Here is a 21,335-nt window from a genome sequence, read left to right on the forward strand (position 1 = left end):
ATACCACTTATTCTGCATACTACTTGTCAATTGGCTGATACTATATCAAAAGTCTTGAAGTAGTTGCTATATAATTTTCATGTAAGCTCACTGACATTTGAATAAAAATCTAGTTGATTTAAAAATTCAACAGCAATTTATATTCACTGAGTATCTTTGGTGATTTGAAGAGAGGAATATTAATGACAGTGCTACCTTAGTGCTAATGTATTTATTATAGAGGCAATGGAACTGATAGCCATGATAATTGAGTCTCCAAGTGAACTTAAAAGTGTGGAAATATTATATTTTTCAAGTAGCAATAGTGTTTTTATAAGCAATGCCATTTTATATCTTATAATTGGGTACACAACATCCTGAAAGCTTATGCAAATCTACTGCACTGAAAGCTAACATCCTACAATGCTTTGTAACAGGAACAATGGTTCATTCTAGATACACCTGCAGGACAGGAAGAAATCAAGACGCTACACATACATAGCTAGACTTGCTCATATAGATGTTTCTGTTTGCCACTGTTTTAGATTTACCAAAACTGTTTCTTTTGTGTCATCCTCCTTGTAGTCAATGTTCATCCAACTACTTAAATTACTATTGTATCTTCTAGTACTGGTCACCTTTGAGTTCCTATTTGTTTGTAACATTCAAAAATACCTGGATTTGGTTTATTTCTTTCTATATTGCAACAATAGTACCAGCAATCACCATAATACTTAGTATTTATATAGCACTTTTTGAATGTTTTAAATATTTTACCTTTGCATATCTTATCTTGAAATTCCTTACAACACTGCAAGGCACATTAGCATTATAGTTGACTCTCTGTTTTTGCAGCGGATACGTTCTGGACACAAACACACAGACACGTGAAAACAAAGGTACGTGCATATTCAAGCCTTGGGTGTACACACGCGCACATGCGCCATTGCAAATAGCAGAGGTCACCCCTCCGTGGATATTCAAGAGTGCAGGTCCCAAATCCGCAAGTTACAAGGGGAGACTGTATTTATACCCACAAAACAATTGTCTTTACATCTTTGCATCTTCTTTTAAAAAAATGTTCCTGTTCAGGCAGCCATGCCTTCCAAGAATGGCCCTCCACCACTGCTCTCCTTCATGTTGTTATTTTTTCCAGTTGTACAGAGAATGTCCTCATCAGTGATCATTGAGCTCTGCTTCCTTTCCATCCTAATTCTTAAGATTAGTTGTATTCTACAAACCTTTAATCTGATCTTTCTAATTCTAACCTGTTGTTTCTCTTGGCCCCATTTTTGGATGCAATGAATACTTAAATGAGGAAGCAACATGTTTATTAATGGGATGTAGTTGTTCAAATGGTTTATTTATTTTATTTATTTATTTAATATGTGTGAGTTGCAAGGCGATTCATAGATAAAAACATTAAAAAATCTAAATGAAATTCAAAACAATTAAAATAATTTATGAACACTATGAAATCACATAAAATATACTAAAGTTAAAAGCATCACTAAAACCCACCTGCTCCATAAAAACCACCCTGATATGAATTATATATCTAAATAAATGTCTAAATAAAAATGTCTTGGCTTGCTGACAAAAATCAAGCAGGGAGGGAGCCAGGCTAGCTTGCCATGGAAGGCATTCCAGAAGGTGAGAGCAGCCACTGAGAAGGCTGTCTATTGTGTCCTTAACAAGTCAACCTGTGATCTTGGCGAGACTCAGATAAAGCCATCTCCTGAAAATCTTAGGACTCTGGCTGGTTCATCAGAGGAGATATGGTCTCTCAAATATTCTGGACCTAAGCCATACAGAGCTTTATGGGTCAAGACCAGCACTTTGAATTGTGCCCAGAAACAGTGGCCAGTGGAACTGTTTCAATAACTGGCCCAGGTCAGCATTCTGGCTGCAGAGCTTTTGACCTACTATAGTTTCTGAACAGTTTCCAAAGGCAGCTCCATATAGAGTGCATTACAATAGTCCAAACGAGATGTAATCAAGGCATGTGTCACCATAACTAGATCTGACATCACAAGAAACAGGCGCAGCTGGTGCACTAGTTTCAACTGTGTGAATGCACTCCTGACCACTGCTGAAACCTGGGCATCCAGGCTCAGAGTTGAGTCCAGGAAAACATCCAAGGCTGAGATTTCAGGCGAAGTGTAATCTCGTCCAGCACAGGCAAGGTCCTTATTCCTTGATCTGCCTTACAACTGACCAGGAGCACTCTGTCTTTTGTGGATTGAATTTCAATTTGTTTGCCCTCATCCAGTCCATTATTGACAGCAGACAGTGGTTCAGTACAGAGACAGGTTAGAGTGGAGGGACCATATATATTTTTATTATATTGAGATCTTACAGTTATTATGTTGTTGCCTGTTTCAAGCAACAATCTGGACACTGATGGAAGGAGAGGGAAGCAGATGAAGGAGAGTTAGGAAGACTTGTTATGCACAGACTGGAAGCCTGACAATCTAGACCTGACAATGAGCATGACACCAAACTCCCTCAGCACCAAAGGGTCTGCAAACTGGAGGGCTCTCAAGCCACAACTCCCAGGTGCCAAAATACTTGGGCCAGAGGCTACTTAGGTACCAGCATCTTTGTTCCCCTGGATTCACTCATCACCACAGACACTTTGTTGCATGAGCAATACCCAAGAGATAATGGGTTTCTAGGCTTCAGACCAGAGGGCTGTCTTTTTTCCTTCATAAGTAAATGGAGTTTGGAGATAGGCTATTCCATGATAAATTTGGGGTCATGGAGATAATGAAGAAACCAATAATTTTAGAGCCCACACTAGTTTGCACACTCAAACATGGATGTAGCAATACGGATATAAATCTTCATTTATCATTCTTGCATGCAAGAAATAATGGTTTCTGTGGTTCTCTCCCTGCTGTTCTCTTAGAATAGGAATGTTTACAGTAGAGTCTTGTTAATCCGACCTTTGTAGATCCAACGTTCTGGTTTATCCGATGTCGGACTGGTCAGTAGGCGTGGCTTTGAGCCCTGACCATGCCCCCAGCACCAGGCCCCAAGCGAGACGGCAGGCGCGGAGCACCAGGTGGCAGCGGCCCCGAGTGCCACCCCCACCAGGCCACAGGCACGTAGGCAACAGCGGCCCCGAGCACCGCCCCCACCAGGATGCAGGCCCTAACCGCCCCGAGCGCCACCACCACCGCCAGGCCGCAAGCGGTAAGCAGCCCCACCGCCACTAGGCTCAGAGCAACACTAGGCCATGATCCTATGACCCTCCGGATTATCCGACTTTTTCGACTATCCGACCTATGGGACCGCCAGTTTACGTCGGTGAGTTCCTTCAAAGAGGGTTTGTCACTGCCATTCTCTAAGGCTGAGATAATGTGACCCAGTGGGTTTACATGGCTGAACTGGGATTCGAACTCTTGGGGTGAAACAGATGGGCCAAATAAAGCCGTTTCAAACCACTAGATGACACACACCTCCTAAGCAGGCAGAAACCAGATTGACACTACACTCCAGGCCTAAAAACTGGAGCAAAAACACCCTGAGATATTCCAATTTAGCCCCAAAAATGAGCATCTTTGACCCTGCATATAAATTACCTTATTCAAAGTAATTCTGAAGAAGCAATCCATCCTAACCCCAACCCTAAATCAGCATATAAAATGGTCACTGCTGGTGTATTTGTGAGACAGTCTTCATGCATAGTTGGCGGGGGGGGGGGGAGAGACAAAAAATATTACCCAGCCACATGGCTTGATGCTGTGTGCATTTGGGCCACCATGACAGCAGCCAATGTAGACAGTGGGGGTTTCACCTGCTTCCAGGAAATTCAGGTTCTAGCCACTTTTTCTTGCCAGTCTGTTCCACCTCTTCATCTCCAGAGTCTTAGTAAAATGTTCAAACCACAACAACATGCAACAGTTAAACACAAACAGCAATAATCTCCAACATGAAAGTATCAAAAATAAAATAAAATATGTCCAAGATTATGACAAAGGGATTATCACAATATGAAACCAGCAAACTTGATTTTTTGTAGAACAGTTTATTTTATATACTACAAAATTAATGGAGCATATAGCAATGTAGTTACAGCCCAACAACATTTGGAGAGCTGAATGCTCCCCATCCCTGTTTTAACTAGTGAAATACTATGCTCCCCTTGAGACCTCAACTTTTCCAAACTGACCGTAATTCTACATGCTGAGTTCCATCAACTAACAGTTTTAAAAGCAAGATTCTGTATTTAAACTTTACTAAAGTGATATATTTATTAATATGCATGTGGAACATTTTGTGTTTAAACTGTATAAAAGATCATTGTGAAATGAGCTCAGAAGATTGAACAGATTTTTAGAAAAGTTTCATAGACACAGAACAAAATTAATTTTATTACCTCCTATTTAGATAAAATGAAGTGAACTGTTCTAAACCACCACTCTCAATTAATCCATTAGCATGCTCCCTTTTCTTCTCTTTTTTTTCCTACGGTCCACAGTAATTTATAATATATAGCATACTATCAGGCAAGGTGTTTTACTATTTCCAGTCAAATTGGCTGAGCTTGCATAAGATTTCTTTATTTTAACGATATATGAAATGGAAAGCCATTACCAATTTGTTGAACAAATCTCATAGATGGTCATTTTGCTTTAATGTGCTTTGGCAAATATTTAAATATAAACAATCACATACAGAATTTCTCAGATAACTCAGATGCAAATATTTCAGTCCACAATATTTTCAGCCTTTTCGTCACTAGATGTAAATAAATTGCATCTCACTCTAAGTAAATCACCCTAGAGGCTTTGCTGCAGGGCAGTATATAAATCTTTTAAATGAATGAATGAATGCCTGGAAGAGGTGGCCTGACTGCACAAGCAACCTAACCCGTTGCTTGGGGCAGTGATAGCTTTTTAGGACAGCAGTGTGTGATACATGTGTTCCCTTGCAATGCTGGGAAACAAAGCTTGAATTGTGTGACTCCATGGAATCCCAGAATCATGTCCCAGTATCCTCGGTAATACAACATGTCAAATGTCAAGGCCTCATGTAGATAGAACTATGGCTTTTATCCACAGAAATGGCAGCATTATTTATTAATTTAATTTTTTTCCCACCATGCCATATAAAAATAGTGCTCAAAAAACCAAGCAACTATTATTTCAAATCAAATTAAATGATAAAAACATCAAAAATCTAGGTTATACAATGGTTATTACATATTGTTTTAAATGCTTAGGTGAAAGCACTGAAAGCATGTTTTGTTGTATTCAGTTTTAATATACGTTGAAAGATGCTTTAGGTTTTGCAGAAAAGGTAAAAAATGGTAGAAGAAGTTGGATAAAAAATAGGTAGGTAGATAGATGTGTATGGACATCACAAGCAACCATGGTTTTGCAGGAACCCAGATTTATCATGGGTAAACAACAAGTTGGTTCCTGTTGCTCTAATTAATTTCTTCACTCTGGTTGAAGAACAGTACAGTCTAGTATGTCTCGAAAAGCTTCACACATTTCTGTGTACTACAAGTAGAGATGTGCTCATGGAAGGCCATGGAAACAATGACAGATGAATACAGAAATAAGACAGAACAAATCTATGGGTGAGTATAAGCAAAAGAACAAGAGACTAATTTCCCCATGTAAACCGCAATGTATAAGTTTCAAAGGAATCCAGCATTCCTTCTTCAGACCACAGTTTCAAAACAAATTATAAAAGGTATTATCTTTTCTCAAAGATCTCAGCTAGTAAAAACAAAAGGAAGTGTTAGATATGCATTCTGGGAAGTGTTGGGTGTTTTTTAAAACTCACTTACCTTGACAGCATAATAGTCCTTTACTTCAGGCATAATAGAGTCAAAGTCCCCACTGATAAAATCAGGCAAAAAGCTGTAAGAGAAGCAACATTCAGGCGTTGTTGTTGTTGTTGTAAAAACAAAACATCCCATCTATTCAATTTTAAAAGGTGAGAAAGAAGAAAAATAGAATTTGAGGAGAGGAATAAAAATATGCAGTTATGGTAGCAGCATCCGTATTTGAAATCAATATGGAATTAATAGATATACATTTCCAATCAATCCTTCTTGGAAATGTATGCTTCAGAACTTAATAATTTTTATGGAGTTACCAAGATAAGATCAGCAAGACTTATGCAAAATGTTTGCCTCTGAAAATATTTAATAATTGGAGACAGTGTTATCTTGTGCAGTCCTGCAGCTGTTTATAGATTTTATGCTTTGTAATTAGTCTGAAAACTAGACATAAATAAACTGGAATGGATGGATGCAAATTACAGCAAGTTATACCACAAGGAATACTGCACTTCTTCAGCAAGGAAATTGCTCAGAATCTTACTTCAAGTTGACTCTCCGTTACCCAGAATTCCAAAATCCAAAATATTCCAAAACTGTCTGCATGGGTGGCTGAGATAGGTGGGTTACAAACCGCCATAAAGTACGCGCTCTGCGCGTACTAGGGTTAGGAAGGGCCGTATTAGGGTTAGGAAGGTTCTTACCTTCCTGATAGCCCTTATTCCCAGTACGCGCGGAGCGCGTACTTTTTTGCGGTGCCCATCCACATGGGCGGCGCCATGTTGACGTATTGGACGCTGTGCGTCCAGACGTGTCACGGCGGAAGTGACGTCGCGAGGACGCACTCCACCCCTCGCGGCGCCACTTCCGCGTTCCAAAAAGGAGCGGCATTTCGCCGCTCCTTTTTTGCTGCGCGGGGAAGCCTCGCGGTCTGGCAGCTGGGGCTTCCCTACGCAGCGAATGGCGGCGGCGGGAAAACGGCCCCTTGAGGGCCGTTTGTAACCCGCCATAGTGACACCTTTTGCTTTCTGATGGTTCAGCATCAGCATCAGCATCAATTTCTTACCCGCCTCTCCCCATGGGTTGAGGCAGGGAATTAATAGACATACCACAACAGTTAAAACATATCAATTAAAATGCACATCAATTTAAAAGGACACACAAACAATTTAAAAGGACAAGGCATACACATATTAAAACAATCCACATTTAAAATTAATCATTTAAAATTCACAGTTTAAAAGGCATCTGGGTAAGCTTGCTGGAAGAGACAGGTCTTTGATGCTATAACTAGTGTATACAGTACTGTATACATCTGATGAAGTGGACTGAAGTCTACAAAAGCTCATGCTGCCAACTTCTTTATTTCAGTTAGTCTCAGAGGTGCTACACGATCTCTATACATAGTGTACACGAACTTTGTTTCATGCACCAAATTACATGTATATAAGATGTATATGAAACATAAATGAATTTCATATTTAGACTTGGGTCTCATCTCCAAGATATCTCATTATGTGTATGCAAATATTCTAAAATCCAGAAAACCTTAAAATCCAAAACACTTCTGGTCTCAAGAATTTTGGATATGAGAGACTCAGCCTGTTCTCTCTACTTCATCCCTTTTATACCTCAACGCATCCAGGTTTGTTCATGTATTCATCAGTGACTGTTAAGGATGGCATTCTTCTAGTCAAAGAAAGAACCAGCTTTCATATAATTCTACTATTAATGTGTGGAAAAGGACATAGATCAATAATCAGATTATTTTTTATGCTGGGCTTTCTAGGAATGTAAGAAACATGAAACATGACAGATTGCTGCCACATACCTACAGTAGAGAAAGTATCGTTAAGCATATGAAGAAGATCTAGGATAAAATTCCACATACATGCAGAACATTTATTACATATCTACTCTCATACACCATCACAAGCATTTACCATGGACTATTTATAAATGTATGTGTTCAAGTGGTATTCCTACTCTGATGAACTATAAGAAGAGCTAATTGGTGTTTGTTTTTATACTTTTTTGAACTACAACACAAGAAGCCAGTTTTTAAGTATCTGTTGCCTGGGCCCTGAAAAGCACTACAAACTAAATTACCCAGCCAGGAAGTCCAGTGTTTTAAAAAAGATGACAAAATACATGGGGGGTTTTGCCAAGCCAATAATATCACATGTGCAAACACATTTCACAACCATCCCCCTTGGACTTGCAATGGTTCCTTTTCCTTTTCCTGTTTCCCTCACAAAAACAAACTTACAACACCAGCTGCCTTAGACCCCAAATCCAGCACTTCCCTCCTTAAGACATAGACCGGTTGCTTTTCAAATGTAATGATTATAACTAACTATTTTGTCTACGTGCAAATGTCCCCCCAGAATGTATAGATCGTCTCCTTTTAAACTTAGATTTCTTTGTATCAGTCCCTGTCTCATCGTGACCTGTTCAAACTTCAATCGTAATATTCCACAAGTAAAATTCGATCCAGAAGACTTTGGGTTCCAAAACAGTTTTTGTAGGAAACAAGTAAATGTTCGAGGAGGCTTTAAGACATACTTAGAACCCTGCCGTCTTTTACACCCATGATCAACTAGGGCAACCACCATGGTAAAGTGGGAACAATTGGAGATCTTTAACAAGAGGGTTAAACGCAGTTTTGTTTTTTTTGCAAACCCGAAAAGAGTTCTTGCCTATCTTCCAGTCCTAGGGGAAAGGGGGTTTGAAGATAATGGTGATTGTCTCATTTGCCAAGATGTTAAGTCATGTACATACTTAACTAAGATCCCCCCGACACGCCCCAAAACCACTCCCCCGTCAACAGTGAATTAACATACCAAATTCCAGTTTATGATTAGAACAATTAAAAATGTCCCCCAGGCTCAAGGAAATGTAAAAAGGAAATGTGATAAATCAATTGGCCTCAGTTTTTTAGGCATCGTAATTACCCCGCTTTGCTTTAACTAAATATTCCTCATTAATAGCCATATTTTTAAACCTTTGCCTGCTACGGAATGTTACTCCAGACATGACTGATACAAGGGAAAGAATAAGAGACAGAAAGGCTGCTGGCCTTTCCCATCAATGAGATTGTCAAACAAGCACAACATTTTTGAAAATAAAACAAAATCAAACCACCCATCTATACGATGTGGCCTTCAAACTCCCTGAATAGCTCGATGTAATGGCCTTAAGCAGTCCTGAAGCCAAAAGGAAGCTGTTTGAGCTAGTGGTTATTAAGTGTACTTGTCTTTCACTTCCGGTCCGAGTGGGAAAAATCAGTTGTGCTCTTCCCCATCTAATTCACACGGGTTTTTATGAATTAAGGTCATTAATGTTTACCGATTTGAAGCATGTTATCAGCGATGGTTGATTTCACGTAAATGAACTCTCTAGATTAGAAATAGAAGAATAAGGGAAAATACTGATTTTATAAGAAGTTTTTTTACTGTAAAATTATGAAGCAATTTCCAATGGCCGCCCTTTTCTTTCCCTTGTCTCAAGGACTGGTACTCCTTAGGTAAGTGCCCAGTGCCCAAGCCAGGATCTTGAAGGGGAGAGGCATCAACGCATAACCCGGCGTAACCAATATGCCTTTTTGGTCCCCCCACAATCCCTTAATGTCTCGCCCCTACGACATTTTTCCCAGAGAAACTGCTTCCCAAACGTTTCAAAGTCTCCTATCCGCTGGGCGCCCTCCCCTTTTCTCCTTTTGTTTGCTTCCTCTGGGGTTCTGGTGGCTTGTTTTGTCCCGCCTTTTTGGTGAAGACCCCAGAAAAGGTCTCTTGGTACATGCACATTCACGCAAAAACCCCAAGGGTTCCTAGTACACCACTATAGGAACCCGGTGCGATGTCCTAAATCCGAGGCTTACAAAGCAGGGGGTTGTTTGGTTTTTGTTTTTTCTTTTTGTTTGTTATTCCGCCGAAACCGAGCTGCCACACCTAATATTTTCTTTGCTACGTTTCTCCCTCCTTGTCACTCTTTGTTGCCTAGTAAATAAGTGCCCCTAAAAGTTTAATGATGCATCTGGTCTCGGTCCCATAATACTGCCCCCCTGCAAACAAAACAAAACGAACAAGCCAAAGACCCTGTGGGCATTTTAATTTATTTCAGTTTTTAACACTTTATGCAAAGCTCCCTCTCCCCAATATATGTCCATCTTGGCATAAAACAACCCCAAGAACGAGTAGTGTTGAGTAATTTGAATTTACTTTAATATAAATATCAACCTCACTTGGTAATTTTATATCAACTTATAAAATTTTTATACAAGGCACTGGCGGCATGGCTTGTTGCATCTCTTTTTCCCCAACCATTACGCCCTTACACTGTCCATTGCCACATTCCCACATCCACGGGAAGCATCCAGCCCCGAACCACTTTGTGGTATGGCAATGGCCCAGAAAACAGGTTAAGGCCCATGGCCCTGGAAGAAAAGTAAAGCTCCCTACCAAATTATGCATAGAAGTTCATCTAGAAATCTCGCAATATTGATTTATTTTATTTGGGATTATGTAAACTCCCCCTCTGAAGAGTCCTTCCACAAAGGACCTCTCAGAAGCCGTTTAACAAAATAAGGTTTTGATTAGAATGGTGCTCTCGGCCCCTCAGGCTTTACAACAATCTTGACAAGGTGTAGATACAGAAAGGAGAAGGGAAGGCAGGGGGGAAGAAATTTAAATCAGGGTTTCTGAGGAAGCCGAGGGTCCCAAAGCAAGTAACAAATACAAGCAAGCTTAATACAGCTTACAATCGCATCTTAACTTAACTTCCTTGGGAAGGTGGCCATCTAACCAGTTGTGGATAATCTCGGACGCGTTGGGTAATACTTTCTATCAACCCTGAAAAATGGTTGGGGTGGCATGAGGATAGAGAACCATGGAGACTTTTGCTTACGTCTTATTCAGACATAAGATCACTGGGATGACCTGGGCCCCAAAAGTTATACTACCCATAAACTGATAATAGGGCTAGTTAACAGAAAGAAATGCCTACTGTGAGAACCTCTGGGAAAGGGGCAGTGGCATGGACAATGGCCCAAGAATTATGGTGAGTTATAGCAGGGAAACACCCCTTTGGAGGGTATCAGGGTTGTGGGAGACTAGAATAGCGAATATTAGAACAAATAATGGCGGGATAACACAGACACCGTCCCTTATAGTAACGTATTGTGATACGTACTAGGGTTTTAGGAAGGGGCGGTGGTCGTCCGCACCCCCCTAACCCTATTACGGATAACAACAATACGTACAGAGGGCGCCGGCACTTTCTCATGGCCGGCGCCAATATTTAGTACTGGATGCATAGCGTCCAGACTTGTCGCGGCACTAATGAATCGCGAAATGCACGCCCGTGCGCTTCGCTAGCATCATCCGTGCGCCGCAGAAAGAAAGCTCCGAAATCAGCTTCTTTTTGCCTCCGCGAGGGAGCCCCGCCGGTTTGGATGCTGCGGCTTCCCTCGCGAGCAAAATGGGCGCAGGCGGGGGAACGCAGCAAAGCGGGCGGGTGTTGTAATCCCCGCCATGAAAAGTATCTATAGAGGCTGCGGACTATTCTTATCCCAAGAAAATTGAAGGGTGGAAAACAAGTGGAGCATTGGGAAAATCCATGCACTCTAAAGGTACTTTTTTTTAAAAAGGGACAAAGCCCCACAAGCGGCCCTCTCAATGTAGTAATGTAAGGGGATTGCAAAATGTGTTAGTGGTTAATGCTTTTAAACTGATGAGTAAGTTTAAAAAATCAATTCCATCCGGGCCATCATAAAATAAATACCAGATGGACTAAGCTAATACATAGATACATTTTGTGGTTCATTAATGAGGTAAACAGTTGAAAACTAAGTAACAGACTCTCAATTTATTATTTTGGAAGGTCATCTTTAATGCATGTAATCATCCAATAGAGAAACAAAGAATTATTTAAGTTATTCTTCATCTCCAGTACTATCAGTATTTTGGCAACATCCTTTTTTTAAACGGTGGGCATTTTTGACTCCACTCTTAAACTGGCCAAGGAAGATATTGATAAGTACTGATTAAATTATAGTTTTACTCTGAAATACTTCTAAAAGAGTAGATAGACTTAATGTCAGTAAAAATGTACTGGAATTCCGCCAACAGATTTCACATTTTTTCCATTTGCAGACTTGGTGATTGTCATGCAATTTGAACGTGGGACTGGGTAAGCTTTTAAACTCTGGGAAAACCATTGCACGACAAGTAGAGACTTAAAGGACGTGGATTGTTTTAGCCTGTAAGCAGAGGGTTCAGAGGTTATTGAATACCCGTTTTAATATTTTGAAAGGGGGTGTCCACATTGAGGGATAGAGCCACTGTGGTGTTCTGCGCCTCCACAGAACTAGGACCCAGAACTAATGGATGCCAAGCTAACAGGAAAAAGAGATTCCACCTCAACATTAGGAACAATCCTGACAGTAGAGCTGTTTCGACATGGAACACACTCCTCAGTGTGGTGGAGTCTCCCTTTGGAGGTTTTAAACAGAGGCGGGATGGCAATCTGTCGGGATGCTTTGATGATTTCCTGCATGGCAGGGGGTTGGACTGGATGCCCTTGGTGGTCCTCTTCCAAACTTCTGAATTACTGTGATCTACATTGTTTAGTTTTCTTTTGCAAAACGATCCCCAAACAAAACTAAAAGATCGTTTGTGTGTGTAATGTGTGAGAAAAAAAGAGAGTACCAAACACGTTGCCGCCTCCCCCATATCCACAGATTCTGCATCCACAGAATCAACCATTCAGTAAAGGAAATACCTCCCCCCCCAAATGCCAAAACACAAACTCTTGATGTTTGTGATGATATATACAGTATGTTCCCTGTTCCACTGTATATAGTGGAGTTTGGAGCGTCCACAAGAATGTGGTAATGCCAGACAGAGTCCCTGGAACCAATCTCTGCCAGATATCAAGAGCCCACTGTAACAAAGGAGTAGAAATCCTTTCAGAGACTTGGAAAAGTTGACGTTTTGGACCCACATATCTCAGAATCAACCCAGCCAACAGGGCCCCCAGCTGCTTCCCCTAAGGAGTCCTATGGATGGGGTTTTCAGGGCATCTCTGATTTTAGGACAAAAACACCCTTTCCCATTTGGGGGTCAAGTGGATTGTTCATGGAAGGTGCGCATAGTTTTCCCCCCAACAACCACCCCCCCACATTAGTTTTTCCTTAAAAGAGGGCCATGAACCACCACCCCCCCCCCCCCCAAATCACCCCATTAAAAGAACCATTGTTTTCAACTGAGTTCATGCCCCCCTTTGATGAATTTTTTTCATTAAGCGGATCCAGGACAGAGATAAAAAACATTTCTTACCCTTTTTCGCCCCTGCAAGAACAGTGGGTGTTTCCCTGGCCTCTGAAGAAACCCCAAGATTTCTGTTGTTTCCCTATGGTGAGAAAATAATCCATGGAACAGTGTGAAGGCAAAGGCTTTTAACAATGGCATCCCATAGTTTGTTGTGGGTTTTTTCCGGCCCGAGGTGGCCATGTTCTAGAAGAGTTTATATTCCTGATATGGCGCCAGCAAATCTGTACCTTGGCCATCTGCAGAGATACTGACCCACAAAAAAGCATGGACATTATTTGTCCTTGTAATACAAGAAACCTAAAAATGTCTAATGCAGAACCCAAAAGAAACTATTACCTTTATGGTTGCTCTATCGTCATCCTTTGGGCTATGAAAAGTAATTTTACCTAATTTATTTTGAAAACAACAAAATTTATCTTAAAAGGCAAACCTTTTTGCTGGTGGTGATCTTAGTGAAGTCCAGAGATCTTTTTCCTCCGCCCCAATCGCTTAAATTTAAAGATTGTTGCAATTGATGGTTAATGTCTCAATCAAGGTTTCCCAATTCTGAGGAAGGTACTTAATAGTTTTCCCACAAAACAATACAGTATCATTTTTTAGAGACGCGACTTTCCTTGCACTACCAGTGTTCGCTTCCAGTTTTTGGTTTTTCTTCTTCTCCTGCCTCATCACTACCAACTACAACCTGATTAAAGTGGTCTACAATCTATTCCCGAGGCAACTTTGCTTCCCATCTCCCCCATTAAATTCCAAAACCACTTTGGGGGATTATCCCGTGTACAAGTTTCATATATTTTACACCCTATATATGAGTACGAGTACTTCTCCCTTTTAAAGCATATAACGACTCATTGATCAAATATTGGGAGCTAAGCCGAAGTTTGGATGTGGGATAAAGATATACAATGAACCTATATAAAGAATGAGCTTTGAAAAAGAAAATAAGCAAAGTTTGTCGCATCGTTGGTCATTCTTAAAGCACAACAGAAGTTGCCTCGCTAGGGATTTATTGATTCCAGAAAACTTAAAAACAATGAAACAATTTTGTGGCCTGGTATGCATGCACTTTTGAGCAAAGAAAGGGGAAAGATCCAATGAATTGCCATTTGAAATATAGAGAGTCTTGGTTAGATTACGGAAAGTCAAAAATAAACGGATGTTAAATTGGTTAATTAATTAGAACATGCATCACACTGATAGACCTGTTACACTGCCAGTTGCCTGGGTATCATGGATTGTCCCATACTCCCTCTCGGAACCGTAAGAGCTGTGGCCTCCCCCATCGGAAACAAGTCCCCAATGCGAACGGCTTAGTCCAGGGCCTACTGGACCCTCACTCTCGCGCTTTATTCTCCCAAGCACGCCAAAAGTCGCCAGGTTGTTCTTCAAGCGATGGGGGGGGCGTTCGCTTTTCTCCTTGTTTCTCTTCGCCTTCCATGTTCTCTCTGTCGGGCGGGAGGGGCGGGGGGCCTCTCTTTCTCCCTGGATTGGCCTTTTTCATTCCCCGATTTCCATGCCCCCTTGCATTATGTGTCGTGGACATTTATCCCATTCCTATCCAACTGTCATTGCATTGGTTTCTTCTTTTCATTTTCTTAGTGCACTTGTTCCCGCACCCCTTGCTCCCATCCGGGCCGCGGCGGCCCTCCCATAACCCCCTCCCCCGCGTCTACTCGGGTACGTTGTCTCACGCTCCCGGGCGATCTCATGCCCCATCTCTTCCTGCCCTGGGTCCGCCTCCCCTGCCCTCCTGGCTCGTGGTTCCCTGTGTCTGGGCACCACCATTCAAACAATGAAGTGCAACAACACAACACACCAACCAATCATTGTTAACTTCATTTTTTGAATGGTAGGTTACCCAGAAAATGGACACAGTTATTCCCAGGTGATGCCGACCAGTGGCAGAGAGGTGGCACGATACCTTCCCTGGATCGAGACACACTCCAATCGAGTAGACTCGTAGTCGACCTCCTCCCTAACTTTCTCGTCCCCACTTGCCAATGTGGGCAATGCTGTCGGAGACAGTGAAAAACAGTCCCCCCTCTGTTTTGGTGCATGCAACCAGGGGCCAAGATGATCTCATGATTCAGTTTTGGTTAATTGCCCTCCAGGAACCATTTAACTCAGTTTAGGGGTTCATGGTGGAGAAAAAGAATAGCGTAAACCTTTCCATCCCTGGCAGAATTGCCTTTAATCAAGATGTCTCTGCATTTCCTCAACTCTTTGGTCGTTCTGTTCTAGACAAGCCGATTGGCACTCCCTTCCCCATCTCTTATCAAAGCAAATGCCGAAACAGTAATTAATCATTTCATGTTCAAGGTTAAAAAAGACCTATATTTTTCCAAATCCCCCTCGACAACAATTACTTTCTTACGAACTTCCAAGAGGAGGTTCTGGCAAATCCGTAGATATTGCCTGGTATTCCCGGCTTTCTCCAACTCCGCCAAAGCCATTCATGGCGATTACAGGAACAAACAGTGCTACGGGTAAATCTAGATGTTCTATCTATGAAGTCCAATGACATTTTACTTGCCCTCTACATAACACCCAAACTAAAATGGAAAAAACTTAACAGGTTATCTGATCCTTTTGCGTATCCGAGCTTTCCTACGGTATCCTGCGCATAAATGGAAACAGATACTACGGGCTCCCGCCCCTCTCCCATTAAACAAACGTGTTTTGTTGTGTCATTGCCTTTCTCCACCGTAAGAGAATCAAGTCCCCACTAAGAAGGTTTAAGTGAAGAAAATGTGGCACTTACTAGTGCAAACCTTAAACAGTTCTCACAGAGGGGATTATCAAAAATTCACCACCACCATAACAACGTTCCCCGAACAGCAATCTAACATTACCTGGCTGCGAGGAGCAATAGCAAACTTTCATTGGATATACCGCTTCAATACACATTTTAAAACAGCTCCTTAAGCGGGTTTACCACAACTGGTAAGCTAATGCCCCCCCATCAAGCCTGGCTACTGTAATGTATGTGAATGCTGAAGGTGCAAGCCTAGTCAAGCCTGAGGCCCTGGTTGGTATTGAACTCATCACCAACCTTGTGGGTTTGTGAGTGAGTGGTTTACATTCATTTCAACCACGTACCACCGGGCTCCTATACCATATTGCTTTCCTTTGCATCAACCTAGCCTCACAGAGGAGAAAACTCCAAGACCACTCTTCCTTTTTTGAAAACTTTGTGTTGAACACCACATCTTCATACAAGGGTACGGCAGCACATCTACAACATATCTCCTGTATGTCTCCCAAAACTACCAGTTTCTTAGGATTCCCTAGCATTGAGCCAGGACAGTTAAGTGGTCCAAACGGAATTATTTTTGCAGTGTGTTTTTGGACCTATGTTTTAAAAAACACTACGCGAAAACAAATCCAATCTTCTAAGTCACGAAGATCTATGGACAAATACTCTAGCTACGGGAGAAGTTGGATTCCTCGGACTCTCACAGAAAACCAATTTTCCGTGATTTTGCTGCAGAATAATTTGATTCAGATTTAGAATCCTGTCCCTTGTATTTATTGTTGTTGTGTTTTTGTCATTGTTTTTAATATTTATAAAAACTCAATAAAAATTATTAAGAAAAAAGAAGTAGCTTGCTACTGCTGCTTCTTCGCAAACCTATTTCCTGAATCCCTTTGTTTTTTTGTTTGTTATCTGTTTCTTCCTCAAATCATTTCCTGCTTTTCGGTAGAAACTTGAGTAACTGAAGTAAAAATGCATGGAATCCATTTCACGGATACCTGAACGGCTGAAAGTGGGTTCCAATGGACTTTTTTTTGTGCTGCAGTGTAAATGTATTGGTATTGTACTTACTGTTTCTTCTTTACTTATTTACGTCATTTCTATGTATCTATCCCGAATAGCTCTCACATAGTTGCCAAAACTAGGGTCCTGTTCTGGAACTGCCCTCCCAAGGCTCCAACCAACTTAATCCAGCCTTGGATTGACCATCCCTGTTGGAAACAGGAGGGACTGCTTGCCCGAATACCTTTGCTCTAGACAGTGCTGCCAACAGAAGTTCTGTTCTCTCTTTGAAATCGCTAGGAGGTCCTCCCTTGTTGAACTCTATGGTCAACCTCTTGCTGGAATCTCATTCTTCAATAGGGTTTGCTATTACCTGCTTATTCCATATTTCCACAGTAAGTCCAGGAACAGTCTCCTCTGCAGATACGGGGTCATACCTATATTTTTCACTAGTGTGTCTATTCCCCACCACCATGCACTGCCACTTTTTTGTTGAGAAGAAAGAACAGTGACAGGTTTTTAATCTTTAATGTAGCATTCCACTGCAGTGTGGATTTGGCAATGTGGAGAAATTGGCAGAACCTATGTGGGATATCAAGTGCCCGACATGAACAGAGAGAAGCCTATAACCTTCACAAACACCTTCCGCAGATTCTCACTGCAAAGGGATAGTCCGTGGCCACAGTGGCCATGTACTATCTCAAATTTTTCTACAGGAAAACTTTTGTATTATTATGACTCCTACTGAAGGCTATCAAGTAAGTTTCTAAGGAACTGCAAGTTCCTCAGAACAAAGTTGTTGAAGCCAGTCACCCTAAAAAAAGTTTGCTCAAAGGCCCACATGTTCTTTCTTGAAACCTTTATGTAAGTCACTTCAATGGGAGCTGCAGTATACATCAGAGTAACTGATGAATGGGGTAGCTCTTTAAAAAAATAAAAGAAATGGGATAAAACAATCCATTTTTGCAACAGAAAACAAAGGGTCTTTTTTACTACATCTTTTAATACATAGGTTAATAATTTTCTTTGGTTGAGTAAAAACAACACAAACCACCACCAAGAGAGAGAACTGCGCTTCAGATTTCTGCTTTGCAATAGATAGGAAGTGAAAGGAAGATCTCTTTCCTAATCGATCTTGGGCTCTGTCATTATCTCAGGATTCAGTCTTATAAACACTGCCTTTCCACTTCCCAACCAACAGAAATTCATAATTCCACTTTCCAAGGAAAGAAAAGGTCACCAAGATTTCGAAGTTTACAGACCTTCACACACTGATGTTCCTTGTGCGTTTTTGAGTTTGCCTTTATGTGTGGAAAGTGAAAAAATATTAACAGCAGCAAACGCAAATAAGATGTCAGCAGCTGAATATTACACTGGGATGGTTGTGGCTGGGAAACCACATTGGTTTAATTGATTAATGAACACAGTAGAACTTACATGTAAGTAAACACACATCTACAGTTTGTGTACAGTTCTGAAAACATTTTCCATTTTACAGAATATTAACTAGCTTAACAATGAACAATAATTAACAATATTAACAATAGCTCCTTTAAAAAAACAGAAATAAGTGCTGAAGCATTTAACTGACATACTACAATCAGACTGTCAAATATTCTCACCTACCCATTTGCAGTGTACAAAGTCATTAGGACATGGATATGCCCATAAATCCACCAATGGTGCTAATGCAACACTTTCTGGAATTGCAGTCTCTTTTGGTATACCGTTCCTTTTCATTATACAAATTTTGATTAGCAAGTGAGGCACTCTTTCCAAAAGGATACTAATTTGAAGCACTTTCCCTAATCAGTAATGTTCTTTATACTCATGTAAGCACTGCAACTAATAATTTTATACCATTCTTCAGTTATTTTCCTGGAGTAGTTTTTTTTTTAAGTATATGAAAATATAATGACTAAATTGGTCCTCAGGAGAACCTTTGTAAATATAGAGGAGTATAAAGGAAACAATATAGAGGAAAAGAATGAAGATGACATAGCCATAGGGTTTGTTAAAAACTCAGGTTACAAAGATATTTGGGAAAGCACAATATTGTGGGGATGCATGTAAGCAGCACAGTGTTGAGAATCTGTATATTCTGTATGGCTGGCATGATAAATGAGCAGGAAGGAAAGGTTTTATTTAAATACATTTTAGTCAGCTTTGCTAAGATAACAGTGGTACTACCTTGACACATCATACAAACAAGGGAACAATACAACAGACAGAATTTGCTAAAGGTATTGACAGCTAGGTTCCTGTGGATGTCTTGTAGTATACATAAAAGATTTCTTTATTCCCAAAGACGTATCTCCCTTTACTAAACCAGATGGTATCCAGGTTTAGGAATGAGAATGCAGCAATGAATATGAAATATATGAATCAGCCAAAAAGAAGGCCAATCAATTTGGGATAAAATCTAGCACTACAGTATGAATGATGAACCTGGGGGCTCCATTTGGATGCCTTGCAGCAGTGATGTCATTGCTACGCACGCCATCTATTCGGCGTCGTGCAGCAAGGACACCTTCATCACGTGCGAGGGCTGTGTGGGCGGGATGCCCTTCGCACATGAGAGGGTGTCCTTCTGGGCTGGTATGCACTGGGCCATAAATAGGCAACTCTAGTTGGGACTAACTATAGTTGGGACTATGATTCAGACCATTTTTTACAACCCTTCACGTGACAATGAGGATTTTTAGACCTGGCTCAAACTTGCTGAAAGGAGCCAGGAACGACCTTTAAAATTTCAAGAAGAATCCGTGTTTGAAAGCCAGGAGCGCTTCTCTCGTCGACATGGAAACATTTCTCCCTGCTAGTGTGCCTGAATCATTCCAGGAGAGTGAGTTTTCTATAGACGTAGCTTTTGCTTTTCTTTTGATTTCTTGACTGCAGTCTACATTCTAATTGATGACTGAGCCAAAATATGGAAAATGTTCAACTATTTCAATGTCTTCATTGTCTACTTTAAAGTTATGTAAATTTTCTGTGATCATTACTTTTGCTTTCTTAATGTTCAATTGTAAATGCACTTTTGTACTTTCTTCCTTGACTTTCTTCCATAACTCTTCCAAGTATTTGTTGTTTTCTGCTAGTACTATGCAGATTTGTTGTCTGCATATCTTAAATTGTTGATATCCCTTCCTCAATTTTTAATTTCTCCTTCCTAATACTGTGTCCCATTATCTGATGTATGCTTGCAATATGATCCCTAATATCTCTTCCTTTCCTAAGCCCAGTTTGGTCTCCTTGGTTTTCTTGCTAAGTCTTTCTTGTAGAATTTTGAGCATAATTTTTCTTACAAGGAAGAGTAATGCAATAATCCTGTTACTGTAATCCCTAGTATTCCCTTTCTTGGGGACTGGAATGTATATTGAGCATTTTCAATCTGTGAACCATTGTTTTGTTTTTCATATTTGTTGACAGATTTTAGTTAGAACTTCACTAGATTCTGTCTTTGTATCTTGAAACAGCTCTATTGGTAACCATCTATTCCTAGTGATTTATTTGTCCCCAGTATTCTGAGTGCTTCCACTTCAGTGTCTAAAAGGGTAACAGAGGAGGGTTACAGACTGCCATAAGGGACGTCCTTAGGATGTCCCATTTTGAAAAAGGGGCGTCTCTTCCAGACGCCCCTTACCCTGTTACGGACGCTTTGGCACTTGCGGGTTGCCGGAAGGAGCGCGATTTTCGCACTCCTTCTTTGCAGCGCGGAGGAGTGATGCGGTTTGGCTGCTGCGACTCCTCCGCGCTGCAACCGGCAGTGGCCCAAGACCGACCCTTTTGGGCGGTCTGTAACGGGCCAGAGAAAGTTGCGATTTTTTTCTCCACCACCAAAACTCAAAGGGCCCTGTTCCAAAAACATTAATAATTTAAGGATGGCCTTTCTGTTCCAAACATTCAAGGTGCTAAAGAAGGGTCAGAGTTCCAGGAATATGAGGGATATCAAACTTTTGCTTACTAGTGATATGGCTGCATGAATTTAATATATATTTGGATCCAATATTTGACCTGTTTTAATTGTATTTGTTTTGTAATGAATTGGATCAAATTTTACTGAAATGTTTTTTGTAGATTTTTTGGGCTATGTGGCCATATTCTATACGAGTAATTTATTTGTACTTAATTATACCCCACTATTTTATTTTAATATAGTTTGTTCTTATTTCCCATTATGGAGTGCTCATACTTTTGTTCATAGGTGTGTAAGATATATATAACTGTTGGGATGTTTTGGTTGTTGTTTTTTAAAGTCCTGTTTTGGTGTATGATCAATTTCATCCTGGACTCTAGCATAGAATGTTTCAGTTTCTTCTGCCTCTGTCATTGGAGCGTAAACCTGGATTATGCTCTGACTTTGCATTATATTCTTTGACAGTCTTTGATACATCTTTCCTCTCTGTTAATGTCACTCATTTCCTCTTAGGTTTTCATTTCCTAATTAAAATTCTGTGTTATCTGACTC

The 21,335-nt window shown here is 40.7% G+C and overlaps 1 protein-coding gene across 3 annotated transcripts in view; it reads right to left on the reverse strand.

Annotated features, from left to right (window-relative positions):
• TPK1 (thiamin pyrophosphokinase 1) overlaps positions 1 to 21,335 on the reverse strand; it is a 376,531-nt gene that overhangs the window by 199,450 nt on the left and 155,746 nt on the right. For all 3 annotated transcript variants that reach the window (XM_042476582.1, XM_042476580.1, XM_042476581.1), the window contains exon 5: positions 5,786 to 5,858. In XM_042476582.1, the coding sequence (XP_042332516.1) occupies positions 5,786 to 5,858 (73 nt within the window). The remainder of the gene's footprint in view (positions 1 to 5,785; positions 5,859 to 21,335) is intronic.

Source organism: Sceloporus undulatus, chromosome 6 (genome assembly GCF_019175285.1).
Source record: "Sceloporus undulatus isolate JIND9_A2432 ecotype Alabama chromosome 6, SceUnd_v1.1, whole genome shotgun sequence".
NCBI lineage: Eukaryota > Metazoa > Chordata > Lepidosauria > Squamata > Phrynosomatidae > Sceloporus > Sceloporus undulatus.